General features: G+C 44.9%; 2 protein-coding genes across 2 annotated transcripts; one reads left to right on the forward strand and one right to left on the reverse strand.

Annotated features, from left to right (window-relative positions):
* Positions 1–698: 698 nt before the first annotated feature.
* On the forward strand, positions 699–14,436 carry LOC118111229 (semaphorin-3F). Its single transcript, XM_035159654.2, has 18 exons — positions 699–1,185; positions 3,015–3,151; positions 7,414–7,574; positions 7,690–7,752; positions 7,861–7,980; positions 8,185–8,278; positions 8,383–8,502; positions 8,622–8,767; positions 9,357–9,471; positions 9,576–9,645; positions 9,773–9,917; positions 10,822–11,044; positions 11,134–11,222; positions 11,334–11,375; positions 11,459–11,616; positions 11,715–11,782; positions 11,867–11,994; positions 12,868–14,436. The coding sequence occupies exons 2-18, from the start codon at positions 3,040–3,042 to the stop codon at positions 13,243–13,245; spliced, it is 2,232 nt and encodes a 743-aa protein (XP_035015545.1). The 5' UTR covers positions 699–1,185; positions 3,015–3,039; the 3' UTR covers positions 13,246–14,436.
* Positions 14,182–18,409, reverse strand: wasb (WASP actin nucleation promoting factor b). The gene is made up of 11 exons (XM_035159658.2): positions 18,085–18,409; positions 17,151–17,291; positions 16,845–16,931; positions 16,626–16,722; positions 16,330–16,359; positions 16,208–16,243; positions 15,894–16,095; positions 15,619–15,797; positions 14,963–15,519; positions 14,760–14,871; positions 14,182–14,647 (listed from the first exon to the last, which is right to left on the reverse strand). The coding sequence occupies exons 1-11, from the start codon at positions 18,184–18,186 to the stop codon at positions 14,589–14,591; spliced, it is 1,602 nt and encodes a 533-aa protein (XP_035015549.1). The 5' UTR covers positions 18,187–18,409; the 3' UTR covers positions 14,182–14,588.
* Between the last annotated feature and the right edge of the window lie 123 nt (positions 18,410–18,532).

Consider the following 18,532-nt stretch of genomic DNA (forward strand, 5'->3'; position numbering starts at 1 on the left):
ATACCCAACAAGAGATAAGGTCACTGCTGACTCTATCTGTAACACGGTGAATCCAAACCCAAGAATGTGCATTGAAGATAAGTTCAAAAAGCTGGGAGAAAAGATGTCTCCTCCTCGTTGCCTCCTGTGTTTATTTTACTTTTACTGTGTCTCTGCTCAGAATACACTCACCCTCCGCTTTTGTGTCCTCTGTGCACCGTCCAGCGTCAGAGCTCACCACAAAACCCAGTAATGACGAGAGGCGCTCTATAAGCCGCTTTAATTTCCAGCTCAAGGTTCAGTTCACAGGATGGACGTCCTTTTACGTGCGGCCCCCCCGCCACCCTGCTTGCTTTGTCACCGTTGTCATGAGCGTCGGAGCCGGGCACACAGGAATCCCAGGAATCCTTCTCGCCTGACCTGGCTCTTGTGAGGAGCTGAAAAGTAATGGTGACATGGTCCAGGGAGCAGGCCCCACGTCAAAGTGAACCTCAGCCCCCTGCATCATGCATAAGAAGAGTCCAAGTGCATGAGAAAAACATTAAACTGGGGCCTGTGCATCACCATGTGATTTCATTATTCAGGTTAAATAAACTCAAACCAGGGGGAGAGAACTACACAGAACATATTACCGACCCAGTATAATAGAGTGGAGCTGAAGTTAGCGGCAGCTGAGGGGTTAATCATACCCATATGGCGCACGGAGAGGTTTGGTCCAATGCTGCTGTGGGCCAACAGGAGAGGGAAGGCTGGGTGGGGGCAGAGCAGAAGGGAGAGGACAGCAGGGCTCACTCTCTCCCAACACCTGCACCTGGTCACCACGTTCACACTCACACCGCCTGGAAAGGACCGATGGAGCAACATCTCGCCCACATCCCGGTGATGGCTGCTGCGCTCCAGGGGTAAACTTTTGGATAAAGCCGGCACAAGGGATCCGGGGATCAGCTGTGCGTGCTTCTTCTTTTGTCCTGTGTCGCTACATGGAGGGAAATACGGTCGAGTGACTATAGGCTAGTGGGGCTGTTTTCTGTTTCTCCTGTGAAACCCTCTCGGATTGTTTTCAATGCCTGCGCAGCGACGCTGAGAGGTTTTTTACCAAATCCGGCTCCGAGGGCGCACAACGCGGGGAATGCAGCGGTAACAACGCGCAACTTTTGGATCGTCCTGGACGCACACAGCTGCTGTAGAGACGCTGAGAAATCAAAGGTAGGAACATGTCACTCCTCTGTGGTTTAACTTTTAACTTCAGTTAGTCTGTAATCGCAGCGGATGGCTCAAGCACGCGCACATTTCTCCGGGTTTTCCTATTTCTGGATGTTGAGTTCACAGGTAAGTGCGCGCACTCACTCAGCGGAAAAAGAAAGAAGTAGGTTATAGAAATCCTGTAATTATTTTATTTTTGGGGGGAAATCATATATTATTACAGCAGGACTTCAATCTGTGGGGACGTTACCACCCAACACAGAGAACCAGCAGGGAAATACCACAAAGTGCAACCAGGCCATCCGACATGGAGACCCCCAGGCACAATAAAAGGCTGTAGTCCTGTTTTCTGATTGATTATTTTAGATATTTTGAAGATATTTCAGTAGGAATACATTGTTTTTTTTATTAAAATGACAGTAGATTAATACACTGCACATTAATTTTAACCACCAAGCCTTGGTCATTTTTCTTTTGTCTATATAGAGACTTAAAAGTGTCAGTAATTTCCATTTAAGCTCCTTTTATTTATTATCTCTACTCTATTTCTCCTCTAATTTCTTCTTTTCTATGAAGTGAAAGTGATTCAGTGCTGTTTAAATGATGGATCCTCTTATAGGGTGATTACTACCTTGTGAAACTTAATGACACAAAATCAGGTTGATTACAAATCTCCTGGTGCATTAGTACCGATAACTGATGATCAGAGGAATGTAAAGATCGAGCCTCCCGGTGAGGAGATAGATGGCATCTGTGTGATGATGCCAGAAAGTGTGTGAGGCGTGACTTCTGCTTCCAGTTTTCCAAATGTTTCATGAAAATTTATTTTTACGAAATGTGTCACGCCCTGCTGGGGAAGTGTGATGAGCAATTTGTGAAAACACGCCAGTTTTCCTCATGAATACCTCTCGCCTAAAAGCCCCCTTCTTTCTGTTGCGAGGCTTGTACCCTGTGCCACCAGAGGCCTGGGCTACATGGATGTCATGAGAAAAAGAAAAACCCCTGGGATGGCTTATAGCCCGAGTAAAGCATACCTACAGGGAGACAATTTAATGGATGTTATGGACTCAGCTTTTAGTGTTCATTATTTATATGGGATCCTCTCCGGCAGAGTGCAGATGCATAATGAATGCGGAGTTAAGGTCTAACAGTTAGGCTGCGTTTCGACACCCCTAAACTGTCAGAGGCGGTTTCAGCGAGGGCTACCTGTTCCTTTTGAACTGTCATGTATTTCACTCGTCAGCTTTTCAAAGTGCGCAGACGTGCTTTGTTGAAAGACAGAAGGAGAGAACGAGAGGCCGAGGGAATCACTGATGGGCACGAGGATCTTCTATACACAGTTTTCTATGAAAATGGGGATGAAATACAAGTTTTGAGAAAAGACAAGGTCGAAGAAGATGACGACACAAAGACATTCATCCCCTTTTTCCAGACTTTTTCTGCGTGAATGTGCTCAAAAACAACATTTCACAGTCTCAAAACACACACACACACACACACACACACACACACACACACACACACACACACACACACACACACACACACACACACACACACACACACACACACACACACACACACACCTCACTACATTTTAAATAAATAATAGGGCTGTCATATTTTCCAGAACAGGTGTGAAGATCTGGACGTTGTTCTCTCCTGCCAAACTGTACCTCTCGCTGTCGAAGGCTTCGGGCCAAACTTCTGATCACAGAGATCAGAGGAAGAAAGGGAGCGAGAGGGAGTCTGTCCTTCCTTCTTTTTCTGTCTCATATTTCTCATGGGGCACTCTATAATAATAGTTCATTCCTCTTTCTTTTTTCTTCCAGATTTAGATCTCTGCGGGCTACCTGCATGACTGTTACCATGACAGCATCTGGAGCCCAACTCCTCCTGTTGGCCTTATGTGTTTACAGAGGCTCGGGCCTGCAGCAGTCTGCTCCTCGGGTTCGCCTCTCCTTCAAAGGTGAGCTCATCCACATTAACTCCTACTCCTCCGACAGCAGGGATTGTCCCTGGCACTTTTCTGGTACATGTTTGACTCACGCACTCCCCCCTCACGCACGCATCCACACCGGCAGGGGTTATGCTTCCTCTTTATACATATGTAAAGAACCTATTTCCTGCCTCATGTCAAACAGAGCAACACTGAAAACAAAAGGTGGATATTACGTGAGGCTGGATACTGGCAGTGCCCTTCCACAGAACTTCTCCTCCACACCCTGAAAAGCCACACACGCTCCGGCCTGACCTGTCGGCTCCCCTCTGTTTTTGAAGTCACGACATGATGACACAGTAAGGAAGTGGCAGAAATCTGATCAGAAGAGCAAAATGAAATGTCAGAGCCACCAAGTTTTTTGGCCGTAAGGAGAATATTCACGATGGGAGTGGATTTGGGGTTTTTTTTCCAGCCTTTTTTGTCGGCTTTTGGGATTTTCCCACAGGTTCATGTTACAAATATGTGGATGACACCTTTGGTCAAAAACAATGCTGCATGATTACAGTTATTCCTGCGTCTCTATCCTCTGTCATGTTGTGTCTTCAAGTGGACGTGCACGCTCACAAATCACACGTGTCCCACCTGAGTGTCGACCTGGGAGTGCGAATTAGAGGAATCGTGAATCAGATTTATGACGTTCTTCTGTGGTTTGATGTGGGCGGCGAGCTGCCAGGTCCAGGCTGGGTCTGACTGTTTGGGGCCTTGTTGTTGTAGATCCAATGAGAAACATGTTGGATTTTCTAAACAAGAGACAATGTGAAGCAGATCAGAGGTTTGGTTTGAATCTAGAGCCTCGACTTGAACTTAGGGGGAATCAAGAAAATAAAAGTAAAGATTTAAAGAATGTAAAAGAAACAGATGTGTTTCTGTTAAAGGGGCACATTTTAGGAATTTACCCACTAATTTCATATATATCTGTCTTTCTGTTCATCTAATCCACTTCAATTGAAAAAACAGGCGACCGGCGCTCTGGAATTTTGCCAAGTTGTGAACTTTGGACCTCTGTCTTCTGCTTAACGGAGCTCAGATAGAGACGAACAAAATGAGCAGTTAAGTTAATCATTCAGACTTATATATGAACCGCACAGCTGAACAGGAATAAAGATAATCCAGTTTCATTTTATTCAAAACACTGACTTTAAAATCTTCATCGCAGATAAACCAGGTAGGATGAACACAAGGTTTTCTAACTTCACTCTGCAACCTGGGCTGTTTATTAAAAGCTGTGCTCACAACGTCCAGCACACGAACAATACAAAGTAGAACTGTTTGAGGAGGACTCGCTAATGATAAGGAATAATTCCGAAGTAGCTCCGGCCCTGTACTTGTAAATATAATGAGGAGCAAAAACATGAAGCTCACTTTGCAAGTTAAAACAATTATTTGAAAATAAGCTTCGGGCCTTGTAGTGCAGCCAATTAAATAAACTCTGTGTTCAAAGAGTAGATGTGAAGCTGTTCATTCAGCCGACACCTTTTTGGTTTACATATGTTACCTATTGATTTATTGTTTTGCATGAAAATTGAATATGTTGGTTAAAACAAACCGAAGGAATGACCATGGATGAGGTGAGATGAACACGTGAGATCTGTGGTTGACAAGCAGCTGGAATCTAGTTTTGAATTTGATTTTATGAGACTTACAACAGCTGTACATGCCACATGTTTGTGGTTGTTGCATATGAATCTGAAGCATGAGAGGGTAATTGCAGTGCATTTTTATACGACCTTTAACACTAATCCGCACTTTTGGTAAACAGCTTACACACACCAGTGTGTTTTCACAGCACAGCGTGTACAAAGTATTAGTATTAGAACCAATTACACAAGTTTGGTCTTGAACTTGAGCGTCTTCCTCCTTGTGAAAGATCCAGACGTTCACATCGGCACGGACACGGTCGGTTTAAAAACAGCTGAGATGTGTTGGACCAACCAGTAAAGCAGCCACACACACACGCACACAGACCTCACTCACCCTTCCCCCTAATACCAAACAAGAAGGAAACAAGTTAGATTTACTCCCCAACTGTTTTCTGCCACTCCGAGGATTTATTGTTCATTGTTTTGTGACAGCGAGTTTCTTTGTTCTCCACGGCGCCTGCGGAGGAGGTATTGGGGCGGCCGGGGGACATGTGACTCCTGTGAGCGAATGAGCTGGAGCTGAGTGACACTCTGGGGCACAGGAGGCCTTGCAGGGGAGAGATATCTTGTATTGTTTCCTCTGTGGCTGGGAAGTCGTGTCACTCACACACACTACAAAGGGAGTGGACCGGGTGTCATTGAGCAGAGTTAGTCAGCGTTGCTAGAGAGCAAAACGTGCAGTGTAATAGGAGCCGTGTTTCAGGATCCCATGCCTTCGCAGTGCTGTCACCAGTTTGTTCATACTTGAGATAAGGCTGGGACTAAATGGCAGCGCTCATTAGTGCCCCAGTGACAATATGTTGTTAAGTTGTAACACGAGCTCCCATAGTCCAGTGTCCTTCCCAGTGTTTCCCTGACGGTGTCAGAATGTTGTCAGAAGTGTTTGCTGGATGTTTACCAGATGATGGCAGTACATTGTTTGCTATTTTTGGAGGATGGAGACATGTGTAGGGGTGTGGTGTTTCCACATTTAGCCTCCTGGCTGAGTCCACTACGGCCCGGTGGAGCTCGGCCCGAGGCTTGTTATCCTGTGTTTACCTCTCAGGAACAGAGCCGGACCGCGGCCCATCTCCGCGGCTCCATCCCGTGTCCTCCGGAGATCCGATTGCATCGCTTATTTTAGTGGCACCTTGACTGCATCCTGTTAACATTGACCTCAGACGGAAGATGGCAGCCACTTTGATGTAAATAAAGATTGCGCTTCCTCTCCAATCCCTGTAAGCCCGGCTTCTGAGGGTCTCTGGGAACATTTGTCATGATATAAGCCTGCTGTCTTTAACATGCCTGCGTCATGTCCCAGTGTGCACATATGGCTGTCAGTATCCTGCACATGTCACTGATGTGGGTGTTTGCACTTGTACAGATATCTTTGTGGGGACCATTTTGAGCCTAGACCTTAACTGTGAAGACAGTTTTAGAAAGTAAGGACATTTTGACCAGTCCTCACTTTCTGACCCACTTTCAATGAGCTGTTGCAGGGTTAACACTTGCTTTTAGGGTTAGGGTTAGGTTAGAGGGATAAAGGAACTGGTCCCCCAGGCACTGGTAGGGTTCAGTTAGGGTTAAAACAAGGTTTAGGTTAGGGTTAGCATTAGGGTTAGGGTTAGCATTAGGGTAAGGTTTAGGTCAGTGTTAGAATTAGGGATAGGTTATGTTAGTATAAGGCTGGGATCAAGTGAGTGTTAAAAAACACTACGGACCTACCTTATGAAAACCATCACCGGTTCAAATCCTAAAAGAAACAATATAAATTGAAAGCTTTAATTGCAGAGACAAAGGTGGGGCAGCAGGACCGAGTTCTCCACACTTACATGGTCTCGAGTGTCAAAATAAATCATATGAGTCATATTAATATGACTGTTTGTAAAAAAAAATGACTAAATAACGACTATATGATGAAGTGGAAGGGTTAGGGTGAGTGTCCTCACTAAGATAGAAGTACAAGGGTGTGTGTGTTTCTATGTGTGTGTGCGTGTTTATGTGTGTGTCTGGGCTTTTTATATGTTTAAAGTGATGCAATGTATTGTTGGATGGAGGAATGGAAGTAGAAAATTCACATGCAGCCTTAATGCTGTGCTGAGTCCATTTGTCTCGCAGCAGATGAAAATTGTTTAATCAAAGCTTTCAGGAGAACAAAAAAAAAAGGCGAAACATTTTTCCACCGCGTCGTGTCCTAACAGGTTCTGCTCTGCTGAACACAATCCCGATCTTAAGAATTAGCTGTTAGTTCCACTGACCGTGTTTCCTCAGGGACTCGCTTTTTCGCCTAACTCCACGAGGCATGCGGTGCCTCGAACTCAATCAGGGAGTCAGGACACATAAAATATTGAGATCTTAAAAGCCAATATGTTTCCTAAAATGCTGTTAGTTGAGTTATATTTAATCAGTGACACACATTTTCCAGCAAAGGACGGAGAACTTGAAGGCACCACAAGTTCATCTGCGTCAGTAATGAAACACGTCAAAGGCATGAAGGGGATGAAGTGAATAGTTCAGGGACGATCCTCGCTCCCCCTGCTGTTGGTTTTTACTCAGGATGTAGATGTTTTTAACACAGTTGAGACTTTTTTCCTTTTTCCGCCCACGCAGAACTGATGGACACACGTGCGGCCCGGCCCTTTAGTTTCTCCTTCAACACCAGCGACTACCGCATCCTCCTGATGGATCAGGATCAGGGCCGCCTCTACCTGGGCAGCCGGGAGTACCTGGTGGCCCTGGACATGCAGAACGTCAACAAGGAGCCTCTCATAGTGCGTAACAACTCTAATTCAAATCCAGTCTGCTATTTGGAATGTGGCTTTAAGTCTGTGAATACATTGATCCGCATTAATCCGGTGTTTTGTTTGTGTGTTTGCTGAAACCCAGATTCACTGGCCGGCATCCGCCAAGAGAAAGGGAGAATGTCAGATGACGGGAAAGGGGAGACAGGTGGGATCATGTGTTTACATCCTGCTCTTTCAGAAAAAATTACAGGCCTCTGCTTTCATGACGACGACGATGTTCTGAATTCCATTTGTCTTACTCGTCTTTGTCCAGGGCGAATGTGCCAATTTTGTGAGGTTGATTGAGCCGTGGAACCGCACCCACCTCTACACCTGTGGAACGGGGGCGTACCAGCCCATCTGCACATTCATCAACCGAGGCTGGAGGGCGGAGGTGAACCCAGAGACATTTACAGTTCCCCCAAGTGGGATTTACAGCAACAGTCCCTCTGCAGCCGGCCTGGAAAGCGTCGTCCTGTTAAATATTTCAGGGCTACAAACTGGGACACTGATTTGTTTATGATTTTTTTCCCATGGTCCCATGTGACGTTTTAGCGGATCTATTTTTATGCATGTTCTCTCTGCCTCATCTCTGCAGGACTACCTGTTCAGGCTGGTCCCTGGGTACGTGGATTCAGGGAAGGGAAAATGCTCCTATGATCCAACACAGGAGAACATTGCAGTTCTCATCAGTAAGGCATTCTTCTTTTATAAGCAGAAAAACAACAAAATCTTTCAAATTCTGCAGAATCACAAAGTCTTATCGCTTTATTCTCTCAATGTTCCACCTCTGCAGATGGAAACCTATACGCAGGCGTCCATATTGACTTCATGAGCACAGATGCTGCTCTGTTTAGGACCATGGGCGGCAGAACGGCAATCAGGACAGAGCAGTACGACTCCAGGTGGCTCAATGGTGAGTAAGTGTGGGTGTGAGGAGGTAAATGTTAGTGATTACATGTTACAGCTCCTCTCATTTTATTTGACAACCACTTGCCTCAATCCTCTCCTGGTTTATCTGTTTTTATCCCTCAGAGCCCGTGTTTGTTCAGATCCAGCAGATCCCTGACAGGGCAGAAAGGAACGACGACAAACTTTACTTCTTTTTCCGAGAGAAGAGTCTAGACTCCAGCGGCGGGGCGAGTCCCAGTGTTTTAGCCAGGGTGGGAAGAGTGTGTCTGGTGAGGAAACCACAGCGTATTGAAGACATTATAAGATATAAACTTATAAGACAAGATGGGATAAGATAAAACGTTATTGATCCCACACCAGGGAAATTCACTGTTACAGCAGCAGACAAGTCAGAATGAGGTAGACAAGAGAATAACAAAGGAAATAGAATAAAAAAATTAAATGAAAATACAGAATATAATATCGACCTTCCACTATGGAAATATAGTTTTGTATAGAAATGTACTTGAGTATTGCACCATCCATATATATGCACATGTAGACTGTTTATACATATATAGGCAGGTATGGTGTACAAAAAATTATATATGTATAAAATGCTATGTATAAATGGGTATAAATTCACAAAAGTATACCAATTGGTAGAGTATATTATATAAACTACAAATAGATGGACATAAATATGTGAATAAATATAATTTCACATTAGTAAACAATGAAATATGAATGTAAAAAGGTCTGCAGGTTGTGAAATTCACAATAAGTGGTGTTCATGTGTGATAATTTAACACAATCTTTCCTCGTGATATGAAAGGAAATGTACGTATTGAATCATGGCCTCATTTCCCTCCTGTCCAGAATGATGAAGGAGGGCAGAAGTCTCTGGTGAACCGCTGGACGACCTTCCTGAAGGCTCGTCTTATCTGCTCCGTGATCGGCGAAGATGGAGTGGAGACGCGCTTCGATGAACTACGTGAGGCCACAACAAAATCAGCACCGCGCTCAAAGTGATTGCATTGTAATTGCGGGCTGCTTTTATCCAGTGGTATTGATCTGTGCACCGCTCTCCTTCTCCAGGAGACGTGTTTATCCAACCGACGCAGGATGAACGCAACCCGGTGGTGTACGCTCTCTTCACCACGGCGGGGTGAGTGCTCCCCTTCACCTCACCCCACCTCGTCTACCCTCACACCGTAGACGACTCGTTTCAGTGTTTGGGTGCAAAGTGTCTCTTAATGCCGCCCTCTTACCGTAATGATCTGTTTGTGCTTAAGCTCCGTGTTCAAGGGCTCAGCAGTCTGCGTGTACGCCATGGCTGATATACGCAACGTGTTCAATGGACCGTTTGCCCACAAACACGGACATAATTACCAGTGGACAGAGTACACGGGCAAGATTCCCTACCCACGACCTGGGACCGTACGTTTCACTCATGTTATCTTGTTCATCTCATTAAATCAATCACTATGCATCATACTTACACATGCATCATCTAAGCACATGTATTATAAATGTGGATACTCATCACATTCACTCCTTTTCAAATTACACAAATCTTTATATCTTTAATTTGAGCCTGCACCAAGGAGGTTGTGTTTTCTCCCCCGTTCCGTTTGTTTGTTAGCAAGATTACACAAAAACAACTGAACAGATTTCCACAAAACCTGGAAGAAGGGATGTTGTGTGAGAAGAACCCAATTAAATCTTTGCTGCCGATCCGGATCAGTGGGCAAATCCAGGATTAGTTTTTTTGTTTCCACTTTCTTTAACATTGTTTTTTTGAGATTTTCTCAGATTTCCCAGGGAATAATTCATGGATCTTTTTGTATGACTGAAGTTATGTTAGTCTTAATATCTTCACAATACAAAAACACAATATAATTCATGGATCTAAGGGAGAGTTTGTGACGTTTGTTGCAGAAATTGAGTTATTATATAGAATTTACTTGATTTGTTCATGTACTTAGGTACTTGTTACTCCATATAGACTTATTTTCACTAATATCTTTTAGACTTAATACTCTCAGTACATATATTGTGTCACTGTAATCCTGGGGCAAGCTGGCACAAGAATTTCTTTGGATTCACAAAATCTTAATCTTTTCTTTCTCCTCCCACTCACAGTACTTTCTCTTTATTTACTTTTCCTTTCCCGTCACTCTTCTTTTTACTATGTTCACTGTTTTTCACAAAAAATACCAAAGCAAATCCCTTGAATGTGAAAACCCACTCGGCAGTAAACTTCAGATTAAGATGCACCTCAGACATGTTTTCACAAACCTGCAACATAAACAAACTCCACCTTTTCCTTGTTCCCTTCCAGTGTCCAGGAGGAACCTTCACTCCAGACATCCGCTCCTCCAAGAACTTCTCGGATGAGGCTGTGGATTTCATCCGAGCTCATCCCCTCATGTTCCACCCAGTCTATCCTATCCACCGCCGCCCCCTGGTGGTGAGAACCGGCGTGGACTACCGCTTCACGGCCCTGGTGGTGGATCAGGTGGATGCTGTGGACGGACGCTACGAGGTGCTGTTCCTGGGGACAGGTGAGACAGCTGCTGAGGACACGGGTCCAACCTGAGGGTCATTCTGATCACAAATTATAGGACTTAAATTAAATGTCTCTCACTTCCAGATCGAGGTACCGTGCAAAAAGTCATTGTTTTGCCGAAGGACCCGATCAGCATGGAGGAACTCACGCTGGAGGAAGTGGAGGTTTTTAGGGTATGTTTGAATATTTGGAGCTGAAATCGCTAAAATGTTGTTATTAGAATGATATGTGATGATAAAGTTGTGTTGATTTCTCTTTTTTCCTTTGTTAAATTTAATTTCCAGACCCGGGCTCCTGTCAAAACGATGAAGATATCTTCTAAAAGAGTAAGCACATCCCTCCTGAAGACTAAACTTTCCCAGTGTACGAACAGATTCCTCACTGAGTTGTGTTGCTTGTGTCACCGCAGCAACAGCTTTACGTGTCATCGGACGCGGGGCTGACCCAGGTGTCGCTGCACCGCTGTGGGGTGTACGGCCGGGCCTGCTCCGACTGCTGCCTGGCCCGGGACCCCTACTGTTCCTGGGATGGAGAGAGCTGCTCCGCCTTCACCCCGTCCACCAAGAGGTCAGGGACGTCTCACAGCGTCAAAACTCACTGTTTCTAGACCGAAAAGCCAGGATGTGTTGAGTCAAACTCATTCTTGATTCTCACCTTTGTCTCAGGAGGAGCAGAAGACAGGACGTTAAACATGGGGACCCTCTGAGGCAGTGCAGAGGCTTCAATGCAAAAGGTGTGGCAAATGTTTTAACGTGTTTAAAGACCACGTATAATTTGTAATAATAATAACTATTTATATATTTATATGCTGTTTCAGTGGAGAAACGTCTCAGAGAAACGGTTCAGTTCGGGGTGGAGGGCAGCAGCACTTTCCTGGAGTGTCAGCCGCGCACTCCTCAGGCCACCGTCAAGTGGCTCTTCCAGAGGGAAGGAAAGAGGAAAGTGGTGAGGAAGAGCTGTCACGTTTTTTAAAGTAGAATGGTGCACAACTCGTCCCAGGGCCCAACAGTCCACTTGAATTCAGTCAAGCAACACATTTGACACACTCGTATATATCAATTCCCTAAATATGCCTGGATTCTGTCGTCAAGATCCATGAATGACTCCTTGAGAAAGAAAGGGAAACTTTAAAAAATCTCGCAAAGTTAGAGAAAATGTAGAAAAGAAATTCCTGTATTTATTGGGTTCTGCCTCACGCCTCCACAAACAAACAAATGCAGACGAAAGCATAACCTCCTTGGCGGTTGTAATAAAAGTCTCGTCGGCAATAAACAGTCCAGCACACGCACCCCATAAACCCGCAGCTTCTTGTTTTTACACTGTGGCGTTAACATGGTGCTTTAGCATGAACTTTACACGTGCTGGTTGCTGAATGTCGTTACTTCAGACAGTTACAGTCTTTATGCTAAGCTAAGATAAACAGCTACATCTTTACCAGAGAGACCTGAGATCAATCAAAGCCGGATCCATCGTTTTATCGTCAATAATTTTGGCCGATATGAGCCTTTCAGTATCAGCGTTTATGTTTAGCAATATGAAAACTCTTATTTACAGAGTAAACAATGCAAAAAAGTTTTGTTTACTTTGTTGTATTTTGTTTTGTTTTTATTTACTATTATTCATAATAAAGTTTATGGTTAAACTTTAAAATATCAAGCCTCAATTACTCAATTAGTTTGATAACATCGTAGGAATTTGCCCATTTTTGAAATGTTTATATACACTGTATGATTATCATCAGAATGTTTATTGGGCTTTAAGGGGCTCAACCACTCGCCTGTTTGTAATCTTTTTCCTCTTTTATTCTCTTTCCTACAGCTCAGCCGTGTGGGGGGTGTTCTGAAGACCAACCACGGCATCCTCCTGAAGTCCCTCAACCAATCAGACGCAGGCCTCTACCACTGCCTCGCCACCGAGAACAACTTCAAACACACCTTGGCCCGCGTGGCGCTGCGCATCCTGGACCGAGACATCGTCCTGGCTCTCACTGCTCAGGACGAGGACGAGGAGCCCAAAACCCGGCAGGCGGGACCCCACCCGCAGGCGGCCTTCGTCTCCACACCGTTCCCGCCCGAGATCAGACTGATCAACCAGTACTGCCAGTCCTACTGGGAACAGCTGAGTCCCAAACAGCAGCAGCAGCGCAAGCGCACCAGCCGCAGGCACACAGAGAGCCAGGACCAAGGCCTCGGCTAGACGATGGGGCCGAGGCCGTCCAACACTGTCTGGACTCTACGGTGGACTTTTATGTTATGACATGCATGTTTGGTCGTCACCTCCATCCATTAGGCAGGTGATGCGTTCATGCTGTCGTTAAAGAACTGTACCGGTGGTTTTGCCGGTGTCAGCCTAAACACAGGTTGTGTATATTTTACATTACCGATGACCACTTTTTCAAAGAACACAGTTTGTTTTCGCTCAGGTTTCGGTTCGTATTAGTTTGACGTCGAAATCAAGTTCAAGAAATATATAGTGTTAATGTTTGCTCATTATTTGTCTCACAGGTTGATCCCAGGATTCTTAAACGCACCACTAAGGTCAGATTTCCAAAACACAACTGGATCACCACGCACCTCTAATCGTTCTGTGACAAAATCACAATAAAAGTAATTGTGATCGATCGTATATTTGAAGCAAGTTTCGCTGTTTGCTTTAGAAAATGTTTGACTGTGATGTAAAGTAAACGCAACATGTAGTCGAACGACCACAACACGCAAAACCACAGCTATGGTCCTTTTTAAGTATCTTGAAACAAAAAATGTAATATATTGATTGTGAATATAATATATATGGTCATTGGATTACTCTTGTATTGTATGAAGATAATATGACGATGATATGTTGCATGCTTATACGTGTTGTTGTTTGTTGCAAGTTGTACATTGGACTGTTTCCGACCTTGACGTGTTGCGATGTTTGTACGGTGTAACGTATTCTGTTGAGCTAATGCCATTGGATGTTTGTCATGTAATGACTCCCTTACTGTCCCGTGCTCTAGTGACCTACAGTATGTGAGTGTTTAAGATTTAGCATACAGTGTTCTTCCAGTTATGCACTTTGTCGGTGGCGGTTTTAGAGGGAAATCTGGGATCTTTTGCACAGATGTATGAGAAAAATGATACAAGAACATAGTTTTCATGTACAGTATGTTATTACAAACAACAAAAAAAATGGGAATGAAACAGGCTCAGATTTAGTATCGATTGATGGTGTTCTGTCATAAGCTGTATTTACTTATTTCAAAAAATGATAGCACAAGGAACGAGACTTTTTTTTTTCCAGCCAGAGCCACCATTCACCATCGTTGTGAGTAACACAGTGCTGTGTGCTGTGATCAACCCTACACTGGAAATGTTTGAACAAATATATAAACATTTCTCTCTTAAACGTGTCCTTCGCTGTACTTCCTGTCGATTTACGTGTTTATTTAACCACCGACACAGTTTGTCTCAAAGTTGTCGTAAAAAAACCAAAAATAAACACGTTGCACATCCACGGGATTTCAAAATCCGCACAAACGGAAAAAAAAAACCTCTGCGTCACTCGTCCCACTCATCGTCGTCGTCGTCTTCATCTCCGCCCTCGTCTTCACTCTCATCTGAAAGAGAGGACGGATATTAAAATGTTGGACTATGTTTGACCTCTCGTTTTCAACACATGCATTGTTCCTGCTCTTTAAGCAAAGATGTGATTATTGTTCCAATATTTACCAGAGGAGTGGATGACTTTACTCCTCTTCTGCATGACCATCATGAGAGCGCCAACGATGCCCTCACCGGATGCAGGAGATGAAGGTGTACCAGGATCAGGGCTCTCTGTCACCTGGAACACAGGAGGACAGCATTTACTCGTATAAGCAAAGTTTTATTATGAGCATATATGAAATGTTTTGAAGGAATGAAAGTTGCTTTACATTTCTGAGCTTCTTCCCCAGTCGGATCTGATCCAGCAGATTTCCTCGGCCGTCTCCTCCTTTAGACGATGCCGGGGGAGGTGGTGCTGGGCCACCGGAGACAGGAGAAGGTGGTGTGAAATCTGCAGAGGCCTGAGGAGGAGGCGGAGGAGGCGGAGGAGGAGGTGGAGGCCCTCCTCCTCCTCTGCCGGGTGCAGATGGGACAGGAGGAGGTGGTGGACCTGTGGAGCGCTGTTGGCCAGACGACGGCAGGGGAGGAGGCAGGTTGTGGGAAGACATTGAGACGTGAGAGACATCTGAGGAGGGTGGTGCAGGGAACCGAGAGTGTGCAGGTGGCGGCGGTGGTGGAGGGCCGCCTCTGCCTGTCTGAGGGAGCGGGGGTGGCATGCCTCCACGTTCTGGAGCTGGCTGAGCGGGCCCTCGCTGTGGCTGGCCAGGGAGGGGAGGCAGGGGGCCAGAGCGGCCTCGATGAGGTGGAGGGGCCGGGGCAGAGGAACCGAAGCTCGGCACAGGAGGCAGGGACCCTCTATTGGGTGGAGGAGGTGGAGGAGCAGACCCTGTGATGTAGTGGAAGATATTAATAATACACAGAAGTAGGCTGCATTAACCTGTAGGGAGCAGTGAGATTGATAAGAAAGGTAGAAAAAAAGTCTGACCTCTTTTGTTCACCTCCCTCTTGACGGCCTCCAAGCCTCCGGACTGCTCGATGACGTTGAAGATGAGCTCAGACGTCTTTTCATCCCTCATCTCAGCCTCGCTGATCCCAGCCTCGGAGAGCAGCTTCGACAGGTCAGGGTCCAGATTGTTGGGATCCCACCCAACATGAGAGACGTGCCTGACATGAAGGAGGAGGACAGAGCAACACAGTTAGACAAACATCCTCTCGCAATATCGATCAACCTTCATCACATTCATCAGCTAACACGCTCACTTGAATCCACTGGGAGCTCCTATGTCTGCTTTGGAGAGTTTGGAGCCCTTTTTCTTGTCCTTCTTGTCCTTCTTCTTGTCTTTGCTGCTCAGAGCTGAGCAGGCGGCAGGCGTAGGCATCGAGCGGTAACGTGAAGACTGGATGTCCGGGTTCTGAATGTCCACCATGGCCATGCGATGAGATCCAGGGCTACCGGATGATGCTTTTGGACAAGATGGAGAGAATATCAAAGTTGGTTCTAGATTCCAGAAGTCACTGCCTGGTGGTAGTAAAAGTTACACATGGAGAAATGCTGAGGTGAAGGAGCCACAGACCTTTGTCAGGTGGCAGTCGAGGTAGAGAACCTCGGTCTATAAGGAAACAGAAAATAGAGGAAAGTAAAGTAGCTGCACTTGTAAACTCCATATTGCATTTATGAAGTCAAGTGCTGCCTTACCACTTGGTGGCGGGGGGCGCTGTTTCTTGTCTGTCAAAAACAAGGAGGTGAGAGAAACCATGTTGCATCACTTTACTTCACTGTGCAATGTTAATCAAGTAAAAACCCCTCGAAGACAACATTGTTTAAATCAAAATGCAAATTTCATGTATCAATTGTCATTTTTTTCTAAAAACTCATATTGAAAACAATATGTAAAGTAAATCAAGAGCATTTATATATTAAAAACATTGTAATAGGAAATAAGGTATTAAATATTCTATAATTCTAAAAAGTAAACATATGACCTAACTGACCGTGACGGCTATTTCTTTGGCAGATCTTTCCCTCCACAGCAGTTTTGAAGGCGTCTGCTTCCTGTTCCTTTGCAAAGTTCAGTCCCACTTGACAGTCCTGCATTAGATTACAAGTCAACACAGACTCACACTCATTTTACAACACAAAGATAATTTAAACAACAAATAACTGCAGGGGCCTGACACAGTGAGAGGTTTTATATAAGGGTGTGTGCTTACATCTGCATCGAAGGTATGAAAGTAGGACCGTGACGAGGAGTAAACTATTTGGTTGTAGAGCTCCTGCTCCCAAACCAGCCTCCCTGCCTGTGGGGGGAAAAAACTATTTTTTTAGTTTAATATTTAAGTCGCTCAATGACACTCACGACAGATTAGAGAGATTACAGTGAGTCAATGAGAGTCGTGTTGTGTCAGGACAACGTAGGGCACAGTGATCAGGTTATGAGTCTGGAGAAGGCCTCAATATTCGTATGCAGCCTTTTGACTGAACTCTTGGTATCAAGGCACCGTCGTGTGAGACTTTACCTTCAAATCAAACATCCGTATGTAGTAGGAGCGCTGAAGGTTGTCTTTGATGAAGCACACCACTCCTGTGTGCTGCAAGCTCCACGTGGACGGACTGTGAGGCAGAGCCATAAACAACTGGGCGATTGCAGTGGCCATGGACTAAAAACACACACACACACAACAACACACATTGAAAACAATCCTGTACCTTGGACACATTTTATTGCAGCTCAGGTGAACATGTGGTGTTTCGTGGCGAGGCTCTCGATTTGCCACTGCCAATGCACGAGTTGTTAAAAACTGTGCAGCTCTTATTAGATGGTTTATTTGTGTGCTCAGCGACAGGAGCAGTTTCTAGAGACACAGGAACAAAGCAACTTCTGCTCCAGTGACAGCAGACCCGCTGATCGCGTCTAATTCTGACACAGCGGAAGAAATGCTCCAACCACCATTTCCTGTTACTGCTGGGTCCTTTTTGATGACCTGGTGTCAGCGAACCGTTTTAAACTGCATTTGCGTCAACACACTGTGGATTTTTTGGGGAAGAAACATTTGTATTTAAATATATTCGACCCCAAAATTTAATCTAAAAAAAAGATATAAAGAAATAAAAAGGTATAAGTAAGTAAATCAACAGCAGATGAGAAAAAAAAAAAAAAAGCAGAAAAGCAAATAAAAAGCAGAAACCACCTAATCTTAAATTTGAATATATTACAAACTTATTTAAAAGCTGATGATTCAACCATCAACTGGGCTCATTAACATTCAGGACAGGATGTTAAACAACCAAAGGCAGGAGAGAGAAGTCTTCGGGGGCTGAAACAGTTTATGTTCCTAACAGCCAGAATAACCAGTACACCTATTCTTTTCTTTTTGTTTCACCCCTTTTCACAATAAACCTCAGAGAGAGAGTAAACAAGCCAGGACGGACAACAGGACGAAGATGACTTACAGCACACCTTCTGCCCAGCAGATCCTCCAGCTTCTCGTGCTCCTGCAGGCTCAGCAGACAGCTGCGGGCGCTGTCCATCTTATTCTTCGATCCACGGCTCATGGTTCCTCTGATAGATCAGCCGCTGGATTACGGGTAAAATGTGCACGGCATTTGAAAAAGAGAAAAAAGACGTGCTTCTCCGCGCTGTCAGAATACAAGGGCTCTACAGTCAAGGAAGTTTCTCTTCTCTGTTCTGTGCACACATCATTTCAAAGCAGGAAGCGGGCGACCGCACTTCTCTAACCCCCACTTTTCTTCTTTCTCTCACACGCACGGCACAAATGAACGTGTTACTTCCATTTTTAGGGTGAGGGAGTTTACTGTTGCACTTGTCCTGCCTTCACTACATTCATTTTAAAGAGTCACACACACACACACACACACACACACACACACACACACACAC

This window comes from Hippoglossus stenolepis, chromosome 6 (assembly GCF_022539355.2).
Source record: "Hippoglossus stenolepis isolate QCI-W04-F060 chromosome 6, HSTE1.2, whole genome shotgun sequence".
Classification (NCBI taxonomy): Eukaryota; Metazoa; Chordata; class Actinopteri; order Pleuronectiformes; family Pleuronectidae; genus Hippoglossus; species Hippoglossus stenolepis.